The sequence below is a fragment of the Cebus imitator genome, unplaced genomic scaffold, assembly GCF_001604975.1.
Source record: "Cebus imitator isolate Cc_AM_T3 unplaced genomic scaffold, Cebus_imitator-1.0 Scaffold5, whole genome shotgun sequence".
NCBI classification, from domain to species: domain Eukaryota; kingdom Metazoa; phylum Chordata; class Mammalia; order Primates; family Cebidae; genus Cebus; species Cebus imitator.
The window spans coordinates 7,739,122-7,763,467 of record NW_016107320.1 but is presented as its reverse complement, the minus strand read 5'-3'; the positions used below and the strand labels follow the sequence as shown (position 1 = coordinate 7,763,467).

General features: G+C 36.3%; 1 protein-coding gene across 14 annotated transcripts in view; it reads right to left on the bottom strand.

Moving 5' to 3' along the window:
- Positions 1–24,346, bottom strand: part of NRG1 (neuregulin 1) — a 1,133,309-nt gene that overhangs the window by 136,222 nt on the left and 972,741 nt on the right. For 10 of the 14 annotated variants that reach the window (XM_017534988.2, XM_037741063.1, XM_037741067.1 and 7 more), the window contains exons 4-5: positions 17,891–17,941; positions 15,603–15,653 (exon numbers count right to left, since the gene is read on the bottom strand). The exons of the other annotated variants lie outside the window; for them this stretch is intronic. In XM_017534988.2, the coding sequence (XP_017390477.1) occupies positions 15,603–15,653; positions 17,891–17,941 (102 nt within the window). The remainder of the gene's footprint in view (positions 1–15,602; positions 15,654–17,890; positions 17,942–24,346) is intronic. 14 annotated transcript variants of the gene reach the window in all.

The window sequence follows — 24,346 nt, the reverse complement described above, 5'->3', positions numbered from 1 at the left end:
GTTCAAGTGATTCTCTTGCCCCCGCCTTTGAGTAGCTGCGATTACAGGTGCACACCACCACGCCCAGCTAATTTTTGTATTTTTAGTAGAGATGGGGTTTCATCATGTTGCTCAGGCTGGTCTCAAACTCCTGACCTCATCAGCCTTGGCCTCCTAAAGTGCTGGGATTACAGGCGTGAGACGCCGTGCCTGGCCACATCTAAATCAATTTGAACTTTTGGTCCTTACAGTATAATCATAACACTGAACATTGTCATTATGTGACAGGTCCCATTCAGGCATGTCCAGTGAAGAAAAGAGTGTATACTTCAGTGGAACTCATTTTATATTAACATGGCTTGAAGGTACATTTTTAAAAGTTGCTAAAATTATTTTCACTTTAAAAATTGATTTATTTAAATACTATTTTCTCTGATGCTCAAACATTAATTTTTAATGCCACAAGTTTATAAAACAATTTGAAGTTAAAAGTATAAATATGCATTATTTACTTTGCTATTAACTTAACACAGCATTTACCTTTTTATTACAAATTCAATAATTTGTTATACCACTAAGCTACATGGAGCATTAGGTACTGTGTAAAACCAAGATCTTGTTGCTATTGTTCTTAAGAACAAGGGTGTCCACACCCAAAAAACCAGTGAATTCTGTGCAAATTAAAAAAGATTTTTTAAATGAGCATTGTAGTAAATTAAGTCCAACTATGAGCAACAGACTCTCAAAGCATCCTAGATTAACGTCACCAGAATTTCCCATGTTGAATTAAGCATGTGGTTTGGTCAGCAAAGATAATCTTTTTCTATATCTTGTTTATATCTACTATAAATACCATAAGCATTCCATTAGCATTAACCCAATGATTAATGCATATGTCATGGCCTCAGGTTCTAATCATTGATAATAACTGCCTACCACTATTTCCACAACTGTTCAACTCCCAACTCTTTTACCCTGACTAACAAAGAAATGCCTACTAAAGTCTAAGAGTTCATGTAGTTACAGGAAACCAGATGCATTATTTATAAGGATGCAGAGGCTAGAAAGTTCGGCTGTGTCTCTTACCCCAGCAGCAGTAGGCTCTAAGATATCGGCAATAGGACCATTGCCAGTACATTAGAAGATGAGATAGAAGGGATCCCTGCCAAATAAAATAGCTAAGTAATAACAAATGTTAAAAAAGGAGAGCCTTGGGGGTTGGAAGGAGTCTTGAGATCACCGTTGAAGCACAATTCAGAAGATCACCAAGCTTTTGCAGTCAATACAGAAAGAAGAATTGTAATCCCAATTAATTCTTTGTATCTTTCTTGAGTACTTGCTTTTTAATTACAGTTACTCTTTTTTTTTTTTTAATGTGTCTATAGTATCTATACATAAATGAGATGCTACAACTGGTATAAAAGAGTAAAGTGCACAGTATGAAATTTCAAGTTCAGGTATAATTAACTGTGTGTTCGTATGGCCCACTCTGTTTAGAAATCCATACTACTGTTTTAGTGATCCAGGAAAAATCAGTATTTTTCTTCTTTGATTTCAGAGAAAAAGAAACCTAGACACGAAAAGCCACAATGTCTTATTCTTCATGTGTTCTAAGTGATATATTGCTACAGACAGATATTTGTTGTGGCTTTAAGTAGATTTTGAGACAGTGCCATTCAAGTTTCATTTTCTGTTTAATCATCGTCAGTCACTTGGAATTTACACCACAGCACAACAAGAAGCTGCATGTTTTAAATGTTAACAACAGCAGGGGATGAAAATGCCATCTTGCTTAAAAAAAAAAAAAAAACAACCTAATATCTGACAAAATAAGTCAATTGAAACACAGAAAAAAGAAAAGTTACCATAGGGATTGTTAAAACAAATAACCTTCCATATCAATCTGAAACTTAAACAAAAAGCTATGGTTGTAATCTGCTTCTCAAAATTGATCTGAATGTTACCATGAACTTCAAACATGAAGTAGCTGAGGCTACATGCCATATGTTGTGTTTATTCTTTTCTTTGAATAACCTAAGCATTTCAGATGTTGAATGCATACACCTTTTATCTACAATACCATTCTCATCATTATCTCCCCATTCCAAATGTGTGCACACTGGGCGGCAGATGGGATGAGGCTTGTGGCAATCTTTTTAAATTATCCAAGTACCAAATGAATATAATTTGGTACCCTAAAATTGTTCTACTTTTAATGGCTTCTATCATAGTAAATGGGTGTGTCTATTCTGTATCGTGCTTAGGAAACTGGATTCACGATCAGATTTGGTCATCTCATTAGGGGAAAAGGACCATTTTCTGAAGTAGCTGCAATGATCATTTGCCCTTTAGCCTAGTATGATAGAGGTCACAAAAAGAGCTCTCTGAAGTCAAGAAGTGTTCTTCTGAGCCTTCAACCTCTACTATCTGTGGGTGAAAAGAACACAGGATGAACAGTCAGAAAGACTGGGGTTGAATCCTGCTTCTACCACTACTTGACAAATATTGAATTGTCTTGAGTATCAGTCTCCCAGGACATCTATATAATGGGACTAACAATATCCATTCTCAGAGGGAAGCATGTCACACATAGTAGATGCTCATTAAAATATATTATTGTTGCCTATTATTACTATTAAGGATAAGAGAGGGAAAATAATCCACTTTATTGATACTGTTATGGCAATTCTCCTGTTCCCAAGCAAGTGCCTCTTCAGCACTACAGAGAGGAACAGCGACCAGTTAATAAGTAGGTTCTGGAATAATTTGCAATAATCCTATCAAAGGAGAAACAGAGTTTTATAAATCACCATGAAAACAAGTATTTATGATAAAATAAAAAATCTTCCAGATGTAAAAAGCAGGTATAAATTTAAAATACACATATAAAGAATGTGAATGCTTCTCAAAATATTACAAGTTTTCTAATAAATATTATTTAAGCCACTGTTAGTTTGTTAAAACTTTGATTTTAAAATATTTAAATATCTGTGTCCATGATTTAAGGTGAAGGTGGTTTTAATTGTATATGTGTATAACTTTAAAAAATGATAATCCAACAAAAAATTCATTAAATCACTGATAACGTTGACATCCATTTAATAAATACTTCCTGGGAAATGGCATAGTGATAAGTTATGGGAATAGAAATACAAATCAATCAAAATTCTTCCCTTTAGTATTTTACATTCTGGTGGGGGAACTGATATGCACACCACTGTGGATAAGAAGTGGCAAGGCTGTGGTCCAAGCAAGAGCTAGGGACCACCTAGAGTGAACTTATAGGGACTAGAAGATAGTCTAACATCAAACTACAAAATAATAAAGAGTTTGCTTTTATTCCTTGATTGGACAAAGAATATTTTTAAAAAATAATTTCAGACCATTATTTTAATAAAATATACCCAGGTCTGCACTTCAAATAAAAAGTAAGGAGAAGTTATGACATTTTGAAAATTGAGACAACGGCCAACTCTGTTCTCCATAAAGATCTTCTCCACCAGAAACTTTTATTAGGCTCATTCCTCAGTGCACTATTTATCCAAAAGATCGCAGCCAATGTTCTAGAAGCCTCAAAAAATAAGCAGAAGCTAGGTGCAGTGGCTCACGCCTGTTATCCCAGCACTGTGGGAGGCCAAGGCAGGTGGATCACTTGAGATCAGGAGTTTGAGACTAGCCTGGCCAATATGGTAAAACCCTGTCTCTATCAGAAATATAAAATATTAGCCAGTGTGGTGGCACATGCCTGTAATCCCAGCTACTTGGGAGGCTGAAGCAGAAGAATCATCACTAGAACCGGGGAGGCAGAGTTTACAATGAGCCTAGTTAGTGCCACTGTACTCCAGCCTGGTGACAAAGCATGATTCCATGTCAAAAAAAAAAAAAAAAAAAGGCAGAAAGTTTTATTGTAGTTGTTTCTGTATGTACACATGTAGTGCATGTAAACTTTCATTTTTCTTTATTTTTTCTCTAAGCTGAATGAATTTAAATATCAATCCTCTTCACCTGCATTGTAAAATCATTTTTAAATGTTTTAGTAAACCTCTTCGGTGTCTTTGAGTCATCTATTTTCCTCCTAAACTTTATCTTGCTTTCACATACAATCTCATTTGCACACACAAGGTAATTCTCCCACCTCCATAATCTATTTATCTTAAAACACAGCCAGGGACCCTTTGTATGGCTTATTTATGCGCAGATAACTTGGGGAAACTCTGAACAAAGATGCATTTATGCTCTGGAACATTAGGGAGGTGAAATTAAGAAGCTGCTATGAAAAGAACAGAGGAAAAAAATACATCTGGATCCAGAGAAGTATAAAAAATTTGTGAAAAATCTATTATGGCCACTTTAATAATTTTCTCTCAGATATAGGTAAGGCTATGCCTCTTCATATCACATTTCATCATAAAAAATACCCTGTTTGACAAGGCAGGTTACTCCTGGTACATTTCATCAGAGCTGGGAAATATTAGATTTTACAGCTTAAAGAAATGCAGCAACTTCCTTTTCATAGCTTTGTAGGCTGAGACTTGTACAAAAAAAAATAATCTGTTCTCAAAGCTACATTATTTGTGAAAGACATGGATTTTTATAGGCTGATTCAATATGTAGATTTCTAGGTTAAAATGTAGGACAATATTTGTGTAGAACATTAAAAACTAACATTTTAAATATTTTGTCATGCAGAATTTTATTTTTTAATATACCTTAATTCCCATTTGTAGTTGAAATCTTTATCAGGTGACACAGAAATTTCTTGTCAGTTAGTCACTGCCTTTAGTAAATGAATTTTAAGAAAATCGGGGGTGGAATTATCATAAAGGTAAAATTTTGGTTTTATAATTTTAACAGATTAATTTCCTTTACTGGATTCCTTGATCATCACTCAGCATCCTTTTTTTAAATTTACCACTTCTCCCTTCTTTGGATCAATTCAAGTCTTTAAAAAATAAAAATTAAAAAAACAAAACAAGTCTTACTTAAGAACAAAACAAGTTCAGGAAATCGCAAGCTGGGTGCGGTGGCCCGTGTCTATAATCCCAGCACTTTGAGGCTGAGGTGGGAGCATTACTTGAGCCCAGAAGTTTGAAACCAGCCTGGACAACATAAGAAGATTCTGTCTCTATTTAAAAAAATAAAATTGCAAGTTTTCATATACATACATTTCCAGATGGCCTAAACAAAACTATTTCCTCAGATATGTAACACAGTCTTTGTAAATTCATCTCTGTATCAAGGGTAAGTGTCTGCTCATCAACAGTGATGCAACTTACCATACTATAATTATGCTTTTCTGAAAAGTTTCTAGTTATATTTCAAAAAGTTCCCCAAACTACTCTCAAAACCCTATTTAGTATATATTAATTTCCAAAACCTCTTAATCTCCACTAATCTTTTATTCTTGATAGTAAATTATAGAATATCATCATCTTTTAAAATGAGATACATTTCAGGATTCTGATTTCTTAGTAAAAATATGAAGTAGAAACAACAATTCACTATTTTAGAAGACAATAAGAGTAAAATAATAGTATTTTTTCTTTCTTTCTTTTTTTTGAGACAGAGTCTTGCTCTGTCGCCCAAGCTAGAGTGCAGTGGTGTGGCTCACTGCAACCTCCACCTCCTGGGTTCAAGCAATTCTCCTGCCTTAACCTTCTGAGTAGCTGGGATTACAGGTGAGTGCCTTCATGCCTGGATAATTTTTGTATTTTTAGTAGAGACGGGCTTTTACTTTGTTGGCCAGGCTGGTCTGGAACTCCCGACCTCAAGTGATCCACCTGCCTTGGCCTCCCAAAGTGCTGGGATTATAGGTGTGAGCCACTGCACTTGGCCAATATTTTCTTTTAAATCACATAACCACAAATGACTTTTCTATCTTAAGGAATATTACAAAAAATAAAAACATGATTGGAAAGTCTTCCTCTTGCCATATTCTACTTCCCATTATGATTATGTGCCATTATGCACAATTAATCACAATTAACCTTTTTACTTCCCTGTGAACTCCCTCAGCCCAAGGACTATTTCCTAGTCATCTCCCCCAACCATCACTCCTCCCACCTCCCAAGAAACATGCATACACAGTTCCTAGCCTCATGCTGAAATATAGTTGGACCTGGTTATTAACTATTCATTTTCATTAGAGAGGGAAAGTGTTCAGTGATCTAAGAATCAAAGAGCAAAAACAGGGCCATCCATTTTTAATTCACCTACGTTCACCACTCACTTGCTATTTGACCTTAAGTGTCACTCAGCCTATCCCTGTCTATATTTTATTTTCCTTACCATTGAAATAATGAGAATAGTCCAAAATTTCTTTAAAAATTTAAAGGAAAGAATGATTAAATTTGTGATAATTACAAATAAAATTTCCTGCAACATTTTACAAATCCAGGCATTCTCTCTCTCACTCTCTCTGACATTTCTTAAAAAGCTCTTTAAAAGTTTGCTATTCATTCAAAAGGTAGTGTTAGAATACCTCAACAAAGAACAAACAAATAGCCCATAGTTGATGCACAAATTCAACCTCAACACAAAACCTGAGATCAGAGATAGTTGTGGGCTTGAATGAAGATGAGTCCAGCTCTAGGCTATAACCCACAGTGGCCCAATTAATTGTTTTTTGAGAGTTTGCTGATCTTTGGTAGACGCAGAGATAAAATGAAAAGTGCCATTCTGGCACTTTTGATGATTAGCTGAACTATGTATACACAGCATCTTTATTAAAGCAATGAGTTAAGTATTCACACCTTGCATGTGAGATGCATTATAACAAGAACATGACAGAGAAAAGAGGAAGATGCCCACAGATGAACTACTAGAGTTGTTATTTTGTTTAGGTTTAGATGGTGATGTCAATGAGTCTGATAAAACCTCAATCAGTATTATCTAACACTTGAACAAGACCTGGTGAGCTTTCTACACAATATTACATGGAATGGGCTAAGCATGCTCTTTTTCTTTCCAGATTGAAAAACAAGAACAATCCAAACCGTAATCAACACACAATTACTCTGGTAAAAGAAACTCGTAATTTTTCAAAATCTCCTTAATCATAGTATTTAAAAGATCCTTATCAAGTACTCTGACATTTGACATCAAAGTTAGAGCACTTTACAGAATTCAAAATGCTTCCCTTTCATTCTAATTTCAACACTAACTCATTTCTCTCTGTTTTTCTACTTTCTATCAAAAGGCAGAATTTCCTAGGTTAAAAAAGAGGGCACTGTTAAAAGTAATTATAATGGTTCATAGGTACTAATGAGTCTTTTAAAAAATGATATTGCAATTGTCTTCAGTTTTCCAGCTTATTATTTTCTTCAGATTGCACATCCTGCTTAGTTTTGTCTACCCAACCATGATTTTCAAAAACACCTATTTTTAATTTTCCTTTAAAGTTCTGTTACAAATATCTATTTTCTGATTTTTCTAAGATTGTTTGCTCATCAGTTGTCAATGATTGTGTTGTTTTCCTGTCTAGCTCACTTTTCCCTTCTTTTGATATAGAACTCTCGTCTCTGTAATGATCCTATACCACGTGGTTCCCATGGGGCTGAGCCCATCTGCCCTCACTAACACCAACACACATAGCAGTGGATATGTGCCCCAGCCCCCACTCAGCTGTAGTCATTAATCTCCCTGGATGCAATAGTTTAGGGTCAGACATGATGCAATCAGGGCCAATCAGATTCTTCCGTAAAATGTGATGTTTGGACAAGGAGTAGACTTTCTCTTCTTTTTAGAACTACCAATTTGTTCTTGGAATTTGGACAAGTCACAGATTTCTGAACGTCAAGTCCCTCATCCATAGGATGCAATCTAAGCCACTGAGTTGTAGAAATAAATGACTCAAAATAAGAAAATATGCCTTAGAAAATGTAAAATATGATACAAATATCAATGATTTATACATATGTATATCACACACACACACACACACACACACACACACACACATTTTATGGTCCAAAATAATTCTGTAAAGTGTTAATTTTAACCAAATACAAAAGGCAAAGCTCAAACAAAACTTTAGATTCTCTTCTCCAGTGGTGGAATGCAAGGACACACAGTGAATGATTTCAAAAAGGGGAAAAGCAGAAGTAGAGAAATATATCATACTTGCAAGCAGTATTGTTAAAAAAAAAAGAAAAGAAAGAAAAGTAAGATATATTCATGTACAGAATAAATGAACTGATCATGAAGGCAGTAACTTGCATGCACATACGAATGGCTATAACATAGCCCCAACTCTAGCACTAAGTCACTCTAGAATACTAAAAATCTGTAACAAACTTTCCAGGCAACCAGAAAGATGAGGTAATACCAGATGGGCAATTTTCTTTTTGGATTATTATTTTATTGCTATATGATACATGATAATTTGTTTGTCATTCTCCACAGTGGGCAGAGCCACCAACCTGTGGATAATGCCATGTTTATAAAAATCTGAAAACAATTTGCATTCAATTAAGAGTTGCTCTCCAACAGTGGCAGGAGAGTGTACATGTTATGACCAATAAAGACCTGAAATTGAAATAGCATTTTTCCAGCTGAGAATCATTTAGCTAAGCTCCCAGACGTTTTCTCTACCATAAAAGCAGGTAAGTCAGTTACAACTGAGGGTGGAATGTAAGAACCATGGGTCTAAACTTCACCAATGGACCACACAGATCTGGTCCAATCTAATCAATACATGTCAGTGTGTGATTCCCAAGTGATACTGTTCTACCTCATTAAAGACATTCTTTTCCTTCAGCTAGCTTTTTTAGGTGCCAAATCAAAAACTGGATTGTTCATTTCATTCAGAGACTTCAAAGGAGACTTCCTGGATAAATTCCTTTAAAATGCAGCCTTAGCTGAGAATATATAATATTTTGAAAAGACATAGTGATTTCCTGGCAAAGAACTGTCAGCATCATCATTTAGGCTGAAAATAATAAACTCGTTTTCTTCTTCAACAATAAGGGCACTTTCCAATGTTGTTGAACTAAAATGCAAACACTCCCTGACTTCCATTCTCCTTTTAGAGCCATGACACTTTCACACACACTAGCTCTCTTCCATACATGAAGGGACCACTTTAAAGCAAAGTTGTGCTAAATGATTTACACACATTTTCTCACACCAGACTTCTCAATATATGTTTAAAATAAATAGGGCTGTTCAGATATAGAAACTGAACAGGGCTGGTCACGATGGCTAATGCCTGCAATTCCAACACTTTGGTTGGCTGAGGTGGGTGGATCACTTGAGCACAGGAGTTCAACAGCAGTGTGGGCAACATGGAGAAACTCTGTCTCTGCAAAAATTATCAAGAGGTATGGTGGCACACACATGTAGTCCCAGCTACTAGGGAGGCTAAGGTAGGAGGATTGCTGGAGCCCAGGAGGTCAAGGCTGCAGTGAGCTATGATTGCACTACTGCACTCCAGCCTGGGTGACAGAGAGAAACCCTATCAAAGAAGAAGAAAAGGAAGGGGAAGGGGAAGGGGAAGATAAAGGGGAAATGGGAAGGGAAGGGGGAAGGAAAGGGGGAAGGGAAGGTGAAAGAGAAGGGAAGGGGGAAGGGGGAAGGGAAAAGGGAAAGGGAAGGGGAAAGGGGAAGGGAAGGGGAAAGGAAAGCAGAAAGGAAAAGAAAAGCAGAGACAAGAAGAGTAGAAGGAAGGAGAGAAGAGAAACTGAATCTCAGGGAAGTTACATATTTGTTTAAAATTATATGGTAATTAGTAGCACTGGTATTTATTTGTTTATTTTATTATTTTTGAGACAGGGTCTCTGTTGCCCAGGCTGGAGTGTAGTGGTGAGATCATGGCTTACTGAAACCTCATTCGCCTAGGCGCAAATGATCAATTTGCTCAAGCAATCCTTCCACTTTGGCCTCCCAAAGTGCTGAGATTACAAGCATGAGCCACCTCGGTGGGCCTCAGTGTTAGTATTTAGACTTAAGAGCAAGAGTCCACTCAGAGTTTGTGCTCTTCCCATTTCATTCACCTGCCATGCTTTGATGTGTAACAATGAAGATCATATGCGTGTAACTGGCCCTAGACAACTCATTTACTTTAATCCACCATATATACTCCCAATAGACTTTGTATCAAAGGCTACTTTTCAATCCACTCACAGAATCTCATCTCTTTCACTAGTAAGGGCTTTTTCTTTGAGGCAGCAAAACCTTATGTGACATAGCAGGCCAGTGTGTTATCTGGGGTTGAATGCTGCCGTGTGACTTTGGACAACATGTGTCAGTTTCATCGTCTGTACAGTGTAATAAGTTTTTATGAGAACCATGAGTCATCATTCATGTAAAACATCTAGCACAGCACTTGGAACACAGTAAGCCTTCAATAAATGTTTGCTATTATTCATATCTGAAACAGATATCCCCACTTAAACTATTTCCCAGGGATTTATCTTTATTTTCTTTCCTATTACTATTTGTTAGATTTTCTATTTTGTTTTCCACATTTATGTATTAAATTGGAATAGATGGTGCTTAATTCAGCAAAGTGGTTGGTAGAACAATTATTTTTTTTTATGGTAGTCAACAGAATTGTCTGCAAAATGGGGTCACTAGCAGCTGGCATATCCAAAAGGAGTCATTAAGGCTTGTTCTAAGCAATCAATTCACTTCTGCTGATTCTATAAAAGGAGCAACAAGATAGTCCTACCGACTGTTTTGTAAAGTTCAAATTCTTCTCCTAAAACTTGTCACTTATGTGTAATGGAAAACTCATTTACAGAATTATTATAAGTTTTTAGTCACAGATGCCTCACTTACAAAAAACAAAAGAAAATAAAGAAAATTTTTATCTCTATTAGGAGATTAGCATAAAGAACATAAAAAATTAGAATTAACAACTGTAAACTGGGCAATACATTGAGACCTCATCTCTGCAAAAAAATAAGGAAATTAGCCAGGCCTGGTGGCACTCCTGAAGTCTTAGCTACTTGGGAGGCTGAGGTGGGAGGATCACTTGAGCCCAGGAGTTTGAGGCTGTGATGAGTTACAGTTGAATCTCTGCACTCTGTTGAATGAACAATGGAAGTTTCCAATTTCAAAAAAAATGAGTAGTAAAAATTGTCTTACAAAGGGAAGGAGTAAGAACTTTGATGTTTCACCAATATTTACAAGTGGTAGGAAAAATAAATAGAAAGGGGGCAAAACTGATAATGTGTTTGTAAATGAAAAATCCCTTAAAAACATCCAGTCAAGAATGATTTCTTAATTGTTAAGTGATCTATAAAATAGATTTCTGATTAATATTTAGACATGAGAAAAATGCTTATAATACATTACGTATGGGTAGGTGAGTAACTTTTATTTTGTTTTATTTTTAAAATTTTTCTTTCTTGTTTTTGTTTGTTTTTATTTTAAGAGAGACAAGGTCTTGCTCTGTTGTCCAGGCTGGAGTGCAGAGATTCAACCTTAACTCATGACAGCCTCAAACTCCTGGGCTCAAGTGATCCTCTCACCTCAGCCTCCCAAGTAGCTGAGACGTCAGGGGTGCCTTCAGGCCTGGCTAATTTCTTTAATTTTTGTAGAGACGAGATCTCAATGTGTTCCCCAGGCTGGTCTCAAACTCTTGGCCTCAAGCTATCCTTTCACCTTGGTCTCTCAAAGTGCTGGGATTACAGGCATGAGCCATCATGCACTCTCTTATTTACTTATTTATTTTTGTTATTTTTTTCTAATCCAACATGAGTTAAAGAGGAGAAAAGGGAACTTTGGGGGCTGTGAAGTCGGGTCCATCTCCCCTGCCTATATCTGTTTGCTCTGAAACCGTCCTTTTTTTTACACTGACCCCCCCAAATCGCAGAGAACAGTTTAACACATAAAATGTTTGCTGAATCCATACTACTTCAGAGAGGCTTTTTAAAACATTTACTTTCGAAAACACCAGTGTCATTAGTTCAAAAAATGTAGCCCGTAGAGGCATGGTCACATTAGAAAAACAGAGTTCGCTTTTCAAATACAAGGATTTACTAGCATCTCCTTGCTGGCTAAAATAAAGTGAAAAGAAATCTATTCTTGGAGGCTTGAGGCTGATTATTTTTGACCAGGTGAACTTTTCTGAGGCCTTTGACTTTTTTATATATTTTGCATTTTTAAGTCCAGCTCATTGCTATTGCTGACTCTTCAAGGTTCACCTTCAGCCTTTACTAAATGGAGTTATTTGTACCTCACAGCTGTTCCCGGCAATGCAAGTCCTGCGTGTGGCTTCCTTGAAATGCACTGTGTGCTTCATGCTATTTTCATTATTGTAACTAAGGCTGGACCTAGCTCCTGACACGATTGGTTCACATTTTCAAAGTGAAGAGCATATTTTCATGAGATTAAAAAATATAACAAACCTACCAATGTATCCACTGAATCTAAAATTTCAAAAAATACAGTAGGATTAGTTAAAAATGCATATTGTAATTATAAACAAACAAGTAAAACAATAGTTAATATGACGAAATATAATGAAAAAGCCAAAAGAGAAAAAAAAAATCGGAACACCAAAAATTAAAAAAAATAAAAGCAGACTTGGTTTCACTTATGGCTTTTCTCTTTCCCTAACACCTCATATCCAGTTGGTTAGGGAATCCTGCTGTCTTTACTTTCAAACTATTACTATTTTTTGCCACCTCTACTGCTACCAGCCTGGGCCAGGCCAACATACTCAGCAACAGCCACCTAACTGGCATCCTGGATTCTACCCTTGCTCCCAGTGAGTCATCCTTCACACAGGAGCCAGAGCAATTCTACTAAATACCAATGTCCTGACAATGACCTACAAGGCACTACATGCTCCGGCCCCAGGGTTTGTGGCCCTCATCTCCTACAATTCAGCCTTTTGTTCCTTCTACTCCAACCCCACATGTCTCCTTATGGTTCCCCTACAAGGCATATGAGCCATGCTCTTGCCTAAGGCCTTTGCACGGGCTGTTCTCTGCCTAACTACAGTTTTCCCAGAATTTTCTTTGTTTCTTTCGTTTTCTTGAAACAGAATCTTACTCTGTCACCCAGGCTGGTGTGCAGTGGCACAATCACAGCTTACTGTAGCTTCAACCTCCTGAGCTCAAGTGATCCTCGCATCTCAGCCTCCCAAGCAGGTAGGACTACAGGTGCATGCCACCATGTCCAGCTAATTTTTAAATTTTCTGTAGAGCCAAAGTCTTACTAGTGTTGCCCACACTGGCCTCAAGCTCTTGGGCTCAAGCAATTTTCCTGCCTTGGCCTTCCAAAATGCTAGAATTACAGGCATGAGCCACCATGCCCAGCCAGTTTCCCTAGACGTTTACAAAGTTAACCCTTTACTTCTTTTCACTTTTTGCTCAAATATCAACAATTCAATGAGACTTACGTTGATCAAGCTATTAAAAATCACAAGTCTCAACTCCCCTTATCCCCTCCCCTTCTCTACTGTTTATCATTGTTGGATTATGTAGCACCTTCTCATATATCATGTAATTAGTTTATTATATTAATTGTTTACATTCTCCTAATAAAATTAAGTTCCACCAAAAATATATATATTCATGAATCAATCAACCATATTTACTGAGAACCTACCATGATGTAGGTCGACTGATGTATGAAAACGGCACATTAAACTATTTTAATATCATGGTACACAAAGCTTCCATTTTTAGTTTTAAACCATTACCAATATCAAAAACTAATTCTGCTGAGTTAGAGATCATCAGATTTCATAGTTATTCCTCTCTCAGTGGTAATGCAATGAATAGAAATGTAAACTGAGATTCATTTCAGTTCTCCAAAGCTCTGGAAAACCAAAAGAAGTATTCTGTTTCCATTCCTAAACTGTTCAGATGTGCTTAAGGACAGTATCTATGGCCACATTGATGACAGCATGAAGGGTTCCAATTACAAGCTTTTCAATAACTTTATTCAGTGAATCACACAGGAGAGAAACTATTTCCAGACAAAATGCCAAAAAAGAAAAACCTAGTATTTGCTTCTGTAGAATAAACACTTTAAAAAAAAAAAAAAAAAAACGCTCAATATGATTCCTTGGTGCTAGCTATATAAAAACCATATAATTATACTAATCTTTTTATGGGTAAAATTTAAAAACAAATAGCACAAATACCCAGCAGAAATGATCATTTTTGGGGGATATGATGAAAGCCCTTGGAACATGCAGGAAACTCATGTAGCCCTTTCTAGCATTTCATTTCCCATTTGATCTCACTATGCTGTTGCCATCAATCCAGTTAAATGATGCTTTATGTAGTTAAAATATAGCCAAAACACCATACTTTGCACAGTAATATATATATATATATATATTTTTTTTTTTTGACATGGACTCTCGCTCTGTTGCCCAGGCTGGCATGCAGTGGTATGATCTTGGCTCACTGCAACCTCTGCCTCCTGGGTTCAAACAATTCTCCTGCCTCAGCCTCCTGAGTATCTGGGACTACAGATGCATGCCACCATGCCTGGCTAATTTTTGTATTTTTAGTAGAGATGGGGTTTCACCATGTTGGCCAGGCTGGTGTCGAATTCCTGACCTTGTGATCCACCCACCTCGGCCTCCCAAAGTGCTGGGATTATAGGCGAGAACCACTACATCCTGCCAATAAAAGATATTTTAATATCACATAGTTCCAGTTCTAGTACCAACAACCTGGAGGGAAAGGCTGCAACATCAAAAAGGATTTATTTAAACAGATTGACAAAACAACTTAAATTGCCAAAAGGACAGACTTTACTTTTCTAGAGTTTTCCTACCCTGCTGATAGTAAAAAGAAATCATTTATTCAACACAATCTCCAGATTGAAATAGAATCACTGGGAACATCTATTTATTGATCAAACTGAGAAATGCTTTAAATAAGGAGCAAAAATAAGGAAAAGACTGTAGTTTTAAGTTTAATTTTCAAGGTTTGATAAACTCCCCTGTTGAGTATCAAAATTTAATACAATGATATTCTCAATTTATAAGTTTTCTCAAAAACTCTTCATACTAGTCCTTGCTAGTATCTTAAGTTCCCCCGACAGCACAAAACCCCAATCAATCTAACAGTTATAGAAGTCCAAAGCACAAAGCCCATTTCACATTAAACAGATGAAAACTAATCTGAGATCTTGCCTAGGGACTTGCTTTCAAACATTTTCATAATTAGTTACTTGCCATCAAATTTGAATTAAGGGCATCTATATATAGTTTCCTTACTCCATCACAGCTGACTTTATATGAGAACGAACGAGTTTTGGAACACAGGCTCCAAACAGCTGGGTATCATGCCTCAGTTGCTGAAGGCATCCAGGCAAGCTGAAAAGATACACAATGTGCTCTATTGCTTGCCAGGAATTAGGCCTCAGAACTTGTGCAATTATTTTTCAATATTCAAAGTCACCAGATTATCCTAAAACTAATACATATGTGGTATATTTCAATATTCTTACGTATACTCAGGGGACAGGACATCTAGTTGTCCTTAAGCATATTAGAGGCCATTTCCACTCCAAACAGCAAATACTGTCCTGTTGCCAAACTCAACATGCTGACCCTTAACAGGGGCAGAAGACAGATGTGAACGTGATCTTCCAAAGCAGATAGTGTCATGGGTTAAAAACCATTGAACAGAATATTTAAGTATACTTACATGAAGAAGTATTTGTTCCTTCTGTCGATACTGATATTCTAATGGGAGACTCTATAAAACATAAAAGTGGAATGAGGCTTTATTGAGTCATGCTGCTTGGACTATTAGAAATTTGTCAGCCTTGGGTATCACCTACTAAGAGTACTAGAACACAGTGCAACAGAGAAGCTGAAGCATTTATAAGTCAGAAGATATATGCAATACTCAAAGACCACAAAGGAATATTTCCATAGTCTAGACCCAAAGACTTTTAAAAGGGATGAAAATGGAGTCAATCCATCTATAAGAATATTCCATTCATCAAGCATTATCTGAACTTCCAAGAGAGACTACTCTAACGAGATCCACACTACAGGTGAGACAGAAAATTTCTTCTCTCAGGTGTGGTCTTGATTTTTAGAAAACATGAAACCAAAGAGAACAGCCCCCGGATTCCAAGAGAGTGAAAGCCAACTTTCATGCATGTCAAATAAATAAACAAATAAACAAGAGTGAGAGTATTTCCAGGCAACTTGGATCTGCATAAACATCCTGACCAAGAAGTGCTGAAAAGTCCATGCAGGGTCTATGAGAGCAATAGAGTAATTACATTAGGATCAAACAAACCATGCTAATTAAATAAATCATACAATAGTTGGGGGTATTTAGTAGCAAGATTTTCTTAGATAGCAAAGATAAAAGAAGAAAAACCAGTTAAGTACAGACAGAATGAAAAATATGACTCGTGCAGAAAAAAAGCATGGGACAGATGGGTTTTCATTAGTAAGAAATAAAGAAGTCTTAGTATCAAAGAAGGATTGAAAGTCAACAGCCAGAAAGTTATCAAGATTCAAGTCGCCAAATTAAGAAATAATAGTTACAGTCAATCTAAATCCCCAAAAAAAGTTCCATATAAATGTAAAAGCTTTTTATTTTTACCACTAATGGCATTTACTGGAGTCAATGAAGTCTCTGAATTACAGAAATGTGTAAACCGAAAGGTGAAGACATTCAGAATATTTTTTTTCTTTTTTTCTCTCTCTTTCCCTCTTTTTCACTTCCTTCCTTCCTTCTCTAGGAAGAGTAACCACCTCTTAGATTCCAGGATCATCCCATTCCATAACACATATACACTTAATCTTAGTAATGACACATGAATATGCCCTAAATATAGCTAAAGTAGCCTAGGATACAGAGATATTTAGCTTTTATGGTTTTAAACAATGGCTTTGAAGTGAAGAGGAAACCAACGGAGGTAAGATGGAAAAAGATATGTTGATTATAGGTCATCCTATAGTTTCAACAAGGTATTAGCCATAATGAAAAACTTAACGAAGCCAAAATATTAAATGTGGAGTAATAAAAAGAATACAGAACTTGAAGTAGTTTCTCTTCTACTTCCTGAAATATATGACTTAACATTTCTAATGCTTCAGTTTTCTCTGTAAAATGAGGAAAAATGATGTCTTGTTTCACAAGTATATTGTGATTATCAAATGAGACTTGAGAATTTTTGTAAAAGGAAAGGCAGCAGCAAAACCAAGTTATCAATAATATCTGAGATGAATATCCAATCTGGGGTCTTCAAAAATTTTCTTCCAAATAAAGATGAATTTTAAGTGTTCGAATGTTCTATTAATTATAGGATTACAAAGAATTAAGAAGTTTAAAAAATGAAATCCATAGAGGATTAAATTCATAGTTTGTGGTGAAATCAATGAATTATGGTTATATGTGCACTGCTAGATTTCGGTTCTAAGTTGTGAATATCTGCCCAGACTATAAGTGCTATCAGCAAATATTATAGGCAAGTGAGAAACCAACAAAAGCAAGACAACGGCATTTTTAAATGTCAGGCTGTAAGTCTTTTGTTGTTGTTGTTGTTAAGTTTAGCAATCCACGACTGATCATTAGAAACCCAAAGGTCACAGATTAGATGTCGATAAATTATCTATGAATACACTCTGAGGGGTGAGAGAGTAGAAGGCAGCTAAGAAAAGCACCTAGAAAGATATAAAAACCGAGCTCTTAATTCAGATATCTCCTTTACTTGCTTAATATCATTAAGTTGCATCTAGATGTAGATTTCTTTCACTCATGTATGTTTCTCAAGCCTAAGTTTGAAGACGCAGCGAGACCTATACTCCCTTAAGTAAAATCCAAAAAGGCAGAATAAGGTTGAGAAACATACTGAAGCAGAAAACAAGAGCAGATGAGGTTTGGATGCAGAAGGGGTTCTGATTAGTAGAAGGAGCAGCCAGCAGTTTGTCATTCTGGTTAGTAAAATTTGCCAGGCTTATTTTCCTTACCTGAAGACACATATGCTTCTTCAGTTGAGGCTGGCATGCCAGTGATGATCTCTGAAAAAAAAAGGTGATAGGACATTACGATATATAAGCAGGAGGCCAGGAGCAGGTACCACAGGCTGCCTTCGATCTAAAAGTAAGTGTAAAGGAAGGAAATACTGCAAGGGAGTGAGGAAAGTCCAGGCTTCAACCATACAGAGAGTAAGAAATACAAAAAGACGGTCCAAATTGATTGTTCTCCTTTCTTACGCAAAGAGCATAAATTCAGTTGTGCTAGAAAATTAGGAAGCATTCACTGCCCCTCCTTGGATCAGTGAGGAAGAATTTATGTTAAAGAGGCAGTAGGCTTCTCAGAAAGAAAAGTCAAAATAAGGGAACTAAGAAAGTCAAAGCTATCGGATCGCCAAGCTGTAGCAAGAATTTTTAAGTTACAGATCTTTGAACAAGTACATTTTCATTAAAAAATAAAAGTAAGCCATGTTTCTAATTAGGATTGGTGAAAATCATCAAGTTCTGGCATGGAACTCTATTTACAATTGCCAGTGAGAATGAAGACAGGTGCCTTATCATACGATAGACATCAGCTACCCAAGCAGTAAGTATGCAGCTCCCACCCCAAATAAATGAAGGATGAACCCAACTTGTATACTTCTGGATACATCATTTTCATGAGGATTGTGATTGTCTTATTCAAACTTTAAACTGATATTCTTATTCTTTATGATGGAATACAGAGTAGTTACATTGTCTAACTAATTCCGTATTCAGTTCTTCTGAAAAGGGCTTCAGTTTGTCAGAATCTAACACTTTTAGCGTGGTACAGTTTTATGAAGCCTGGAAAGATGCAGATATGCAATGATGTAGATCACTGAAGTTTCATTGTGTCATAGTCTTGCCAAACGACTTAATGGTAGTTCACATTTCCTACCCAGGACAAAAGATAAGTTGAATCTACCGTGATACTATCTATTATACAAAATTAGAAGATCTAACGGAGAATCCTAAGCAGGTCATATATAATTGTATATTTAAATTAATATTCTGTTAATCATGGAGTAGAAATGTTTATTACAAACATAATCATCTTTAAATACGGATAAGAGCATTTAGTGTTTCCAAGATTGAACTAGTAGGTGGGTAGATTTAAGCGGCAATTATTTCTTTAACCTATGAGGCTTATCTAGGGATGAAAGATTTCGTGAAATTGAAAGGGAAACGAAGTCAAGTGAGACTCAGCAGCAATGTTTAAGAATAAGTATCAGGTTCAGTATTAATATATAAAGATTAGCAATATGCCTTTAGTAAGACCAAATGCGTCTTTCTGGTGCAAATTAAGTATGGATGATCCTCTCTAATCAGGATTAAGAGGGCAAACTATTCAAGGAGTAAGATTGGTTTCAAGCCAAAGTTGCCTACATTGCCTCTTATATCCATTAAAAATGAGACCAAGTGAAAGGAATTGGTATGTGAGGGTACATCATTTTCTCAGGATTTTTTCAAGCAACAGGCAAGAAAGGATATTCTGAAATGGTTATATGATGATACCTGTTTCTGAAGCAGCTGCAACAAGCTTTCTTTGATTTGGGCTGCAGAAAATGAAATTGTTCTTCTTTAAGAAAAAGGAATCTGAAAGAAACTATATTAGAGATTCAAAGTGTGTGTCCTTCTCTAGAAATATCTAGAAGGGCCATGTTTCCAAACAAAGGATCCACACTAAGAGAGATGATGCTTTCTTCTCTTGTCCTTCAAGATTCATCGATGACATTATAAGCAGATGAAGTCGTCAACTCAACTAGAGCTGGGCAAAAGTCCCAGTCCCAACTTAGATCTCAAGACTCTTTTCAAATTTATTTTTGACAAACTAAGTAGCTGTCCACTGTGACCTTCCAAGAAAAAAAAAAAAAATCAGAGCTTTCCTATCTCCGGCAGAAAAGACCTCAGATTAGAGGAAAGGTTAACCATAACATTTCCTTTTTTAATTGAATGTTATATAAAAATACCAGAACAGGAGGTTACTACAAAGATGCATCTACACGGAAACAACTTAAAATAACCCCCTTCCTAAAATTAGGTATTTATCCTGGAGACCTTAAAATATCTTTAATGACTATGGTTTCAAATACAAACTTTCTGAATTAATCTTAGAGGAAATACAAGCTCAGAAGTTAACATATCTACACCAAAGGTGCCCTCATTTTAAAAAGAATCTTGCTAGTAAGAAAGTTAATCTTTTTAATTAAAATCACTCAGCAAGCATTTTTATGCATGCTATGGTTAGAATTTATAGATTGGGAAAACAACCTTTTGTTAAAAGTAAATTGAAAGTAATTTTATATTACATTTACAGACTTTTTAAAAAGCATTAAATCCTACAATCTTCTTGATGTTTATTTAAGCAACATATTTTCCCATTGTAATTTGGTATATTAAATTTGTTAATTTATAGAGGACATTGCCTTCATTAGTGCAAATTAATGAGGTTTTAGAATTATTAGAAACTGAACACAGCAGAGCAATTTATGCTGAGCAGGCAAGTAAACATAAGGAACATTAGTATATTTGTAATGTTTGAATTCTTTCTTAATAAATTGGATCTGGTCTCAGGAAAAAGTTACATGGTATGAAAGATATCTTCTAGAAGAAAATTTTTCTAATTATTATGAATACATGATGTTTGCAATTTCGCCATGATCATAATATACTAAATATAATTTTGTAGCAGAATACACATATTTACATTGTATACAGTACATACATATATAAAATGTGTCTGTGTGTATTTCAGCATTCACTTATGTGGCTTTGTCTTTCTAAATTTATAGGTCACCACTGTTCATACAAAAATTTTAATCAAATTATTTATTTAAAAGATTTAAAAGTGGACACACTTATTTATTAGCAGTCATAAAGATGCCTTGAGGAACATCTTTGAGTACCTGAATTCTTCCTGTTCATAATGAATGCTTACTCTAAGGCAACTGAGAAATTCTGAAATTAATAAATGGTGTAGAGACAGGATGGATACCACACATTGAAAAGACAAATCTACCCTATTGCTTTCATATTATCCTCACTCATTTGCCTTCCTGGGCATCCTACATAATACAATGTATATGTAGACTGTTATACAAGTTAAAAAACACATTTTACATGTTTTCAACAAAACTACAGGTTGTCTACTAATATTGTGGCATTTCCAACATCACTGTCAATTTGGGAGAGGGGGTGAGGCTAAGCCTATCACCAATATAAGTCCATTTTTAAAAGCCGCAATTGATAATCTAACCAAATTTTATAAAAATAATATTTTTCTGCTCATCTCAAATGAAACAGCTATTTTATTGCTACAAGCTCAATTGCTCCTATGGGAACTTGAAGCTCACTCACATAATTTTTCTTCTGATTAAAAAAGAAAACTTAGAAGATATGATTGATTAGTTGTATATTCTCCTATATTAATCTTTTAAAAGAAAGCATTACTTAATTAATTTGGAAACCAGTAAAGTCTATTATTCTCTTCCCTACTCTAAAGCCCAGGAGTTTTCACAAAGCTTGTTAGCTAAGAATTAATTGCTAAGTCAAGGTTTCCTATATAAAGACTGGGCCAAATAAACCACAAATACAAATGAACATATAGTGTGTGGGGTGTGTAAACACAGTGTATGTGGCCTTTTCCACTGTCATATATGAATTCATGAAAGGAATTCACTCATAATTCATCACATAATTACTGCCTATGAGATCCTTTGTTATATGAAAACCCAACTGGACTTTGTTAGCGTTACATTGTCCCAGAAGTAATTAGCAGATTGCATAGGTTGATATATGTCTACTATATGATAAATTACTTTCTCTAATTCTGAATAAAGTAGGGGTTGAAAGGCATTGGAAAAGACAGAAAACAAAAGTCTAAAATGTGGGTTGGCAAAATGGTTGACTGCATATACTATTTTCTAAATGCTTGAAAATAGTGCAAGTATGGCCATTCTTACACTCCAGGATATACTGTTTCAAGGGGAATTTCTTAATTTTTTAATCATTTCATTTATATTTAGTCACTAATCCGGACAGATCTAAACAATGACTTTCATTAAAGAAGACTTATGATCTAAGGTAATTATATTTCAATAATTATTATAGCTGTCTTAATGGGATTAAACATTGAACCAAACAGTAAGGTCATGTGGGGAGAAAGAAAACAGCCTCCTACAAATGTCTCCCCCAACCTCCCCATCTCTCTTAGAATCTTGTATCAAAATATATTCTAAACATCTTAGAACAACAACAAAAAAGTAACTGTGTGAGAATTTAAGCAAATCACAAGGAACCCTTTGCATAGGAAAGAATTAGGATAATTAGATTGCAGCAACATACAAGGATCATTCATCAAGGAGGCTTGTATAGAAATTCTCAAACTTTAGTCATGTACTTCTTGGAGATATATAGAAAAGGTGAAAAAATGAAATAAGGTTATATTTGATAGAAACTATAAATTAAAATCTCAAGGGGAGTTCTATGTAATATAATAGTTTGACAGCATGTTCTTATTTTAAGAAGTTTTTTTTTCTAGAATCCCCAATGAAACAAGAAATTCTTGGCCAGGTGCCGTGCTTCATGCCTGTAATCCCAGTACTTTGGGAGGCCAAAGTGGGCAGATCATTTAGGGTCAGGAGTTAGAGACCAGTGTGGTCAACATGGCGAAACTTTGTCTCTACAAAAAATACAAAAATTATCTGGGGTGTGGTGGTGGGTGTCTATAATCTCAGCTACTCAAGAGGCTGAGGTGGGAGAACTGAACCTGAGCCCAGGAGGTGGAGGTTGCAGTGAGCTGAGATCCTGCCACTGCACTCCAGCCTGGGTGACAGAGTGAAACTCGGGAAAATAAAAAGAGAGAGAGAGAGAAAGAGAGGAAAAGGAAAGGAAGGGAAAGGAAAAGAAAAGAAAGAGAGGAAGAAGGAAAGAAGGAAGGAAGGAAGGAAAGAAGAAGGAAGGAAGGAAGGAAGGGAAGGAGGGAGGGAGGGAGGGAAGGTGGGAAGAAATTCTTGAGAATTCCACTCTCTATCAGCCCAAGTCAATGGTAAATACCTATTTAGGAGGGCATGGTTTAGTGGTGCAGCAATTTATAACCACAGTAGAGAGTGCCCTTTTTCTCTCTGTAAAAGTGTTTCTGTGCAACCTCTGCCCTGATTCCTAGGAAGACAGGAATGAGACAACACAAAGGTAGTGCATCTAAGCCCCGGAGAGCTAAGAATCCAGTTAAGACTTCTTTGATAACCAAACATTGAACAGAATATAGCAAATTCATAGACAGCAGTGGAAGAGGATAGGGATCAAGATGATTACATATTTTCCTTTCAGATGCACCATAACTAGGCGCCTGCGGTGCAGAGCAAAAAGGCTATCTCCTCTAAAAAGGATACGGCTTTGTCAATCATTGTACCTGCCAAGCCACAGGCCCAGGTGGGCTTCACGCTCCACCCCCAGCCTTTGAAGAGAGGAGCTTCCGGGCAGCTATATTTCCGGCTTCACCCTCTCTAGTAGAGGCAGCAGTGGATGTATGACCAGACAGCACATGATTTGTAAATTCTCTAGGTCTTTTAATGGGTATGGAACAATCAACTCTGCTAATATGATTCTTGGTCTGGGAAATTTCACTGAGGAACCAAGGAAACAATCATATGGGAGTTAAAGCTGAAAGAATACCTGAAAATGCCATGAAGAATATAGCCAAGTGAGGGCAAGAAACAGGTCAAAGTTTGGAATCATAAAGAAGCATAGTCTGAAAGTAGGAGAGGTGAGAAGATGTAGCAAAGAGTATAAAAGTTAAAGTGTCAAAGCATATTAAAGGTAGAAACACCAGAGAGAAGAGCCACAAATTCGCATTGTTTAAATTGTCAGAGATGCCCAGCGGACAATTCCATCTCCTGGAGGCCGAGTTATAATGAAGTTCCAGTTCTTCACCATAGAATCCCTCACTCCTTAGGCCTCACACCATTTCTTCAACTTCTGTTCTTTACAAGCAAAATAATCTAACTTAAACATCTGCAAACACGGAGATACAGAGTAAAGCCGGGCGCGGTGGCTCACGCCTATAATCCCAGCACTTCGGGAGTCCAAGGTGGGTGGACTTGTTGAATCAAGAGTGCCAGAGTGGGCAACATAGTTGAACCCAGGAGTTTCAGAGTGGGCAACATGGCAACACTTCATATCAAAAAAGAAATTGTTGTTTTTAATTAGCTGGGTGTGATGGCATGCACCTGTAGTCCTGGCTACTCAGGGGGCTGAGGTGGGAGGATGCCTTGATCCCAGGTGGCAGAGGTTTCAGTGAGCCAAGATCGTACCACTGCACCCCAGCCTGGGTGACAGAGTGAAACCCTGTGTCAAAAACCAAAAAACAAAATGCACACAAAAAATTATCAGATACAGAGTAAACTGCACTGTTGTAGGAATTAAAAAAAA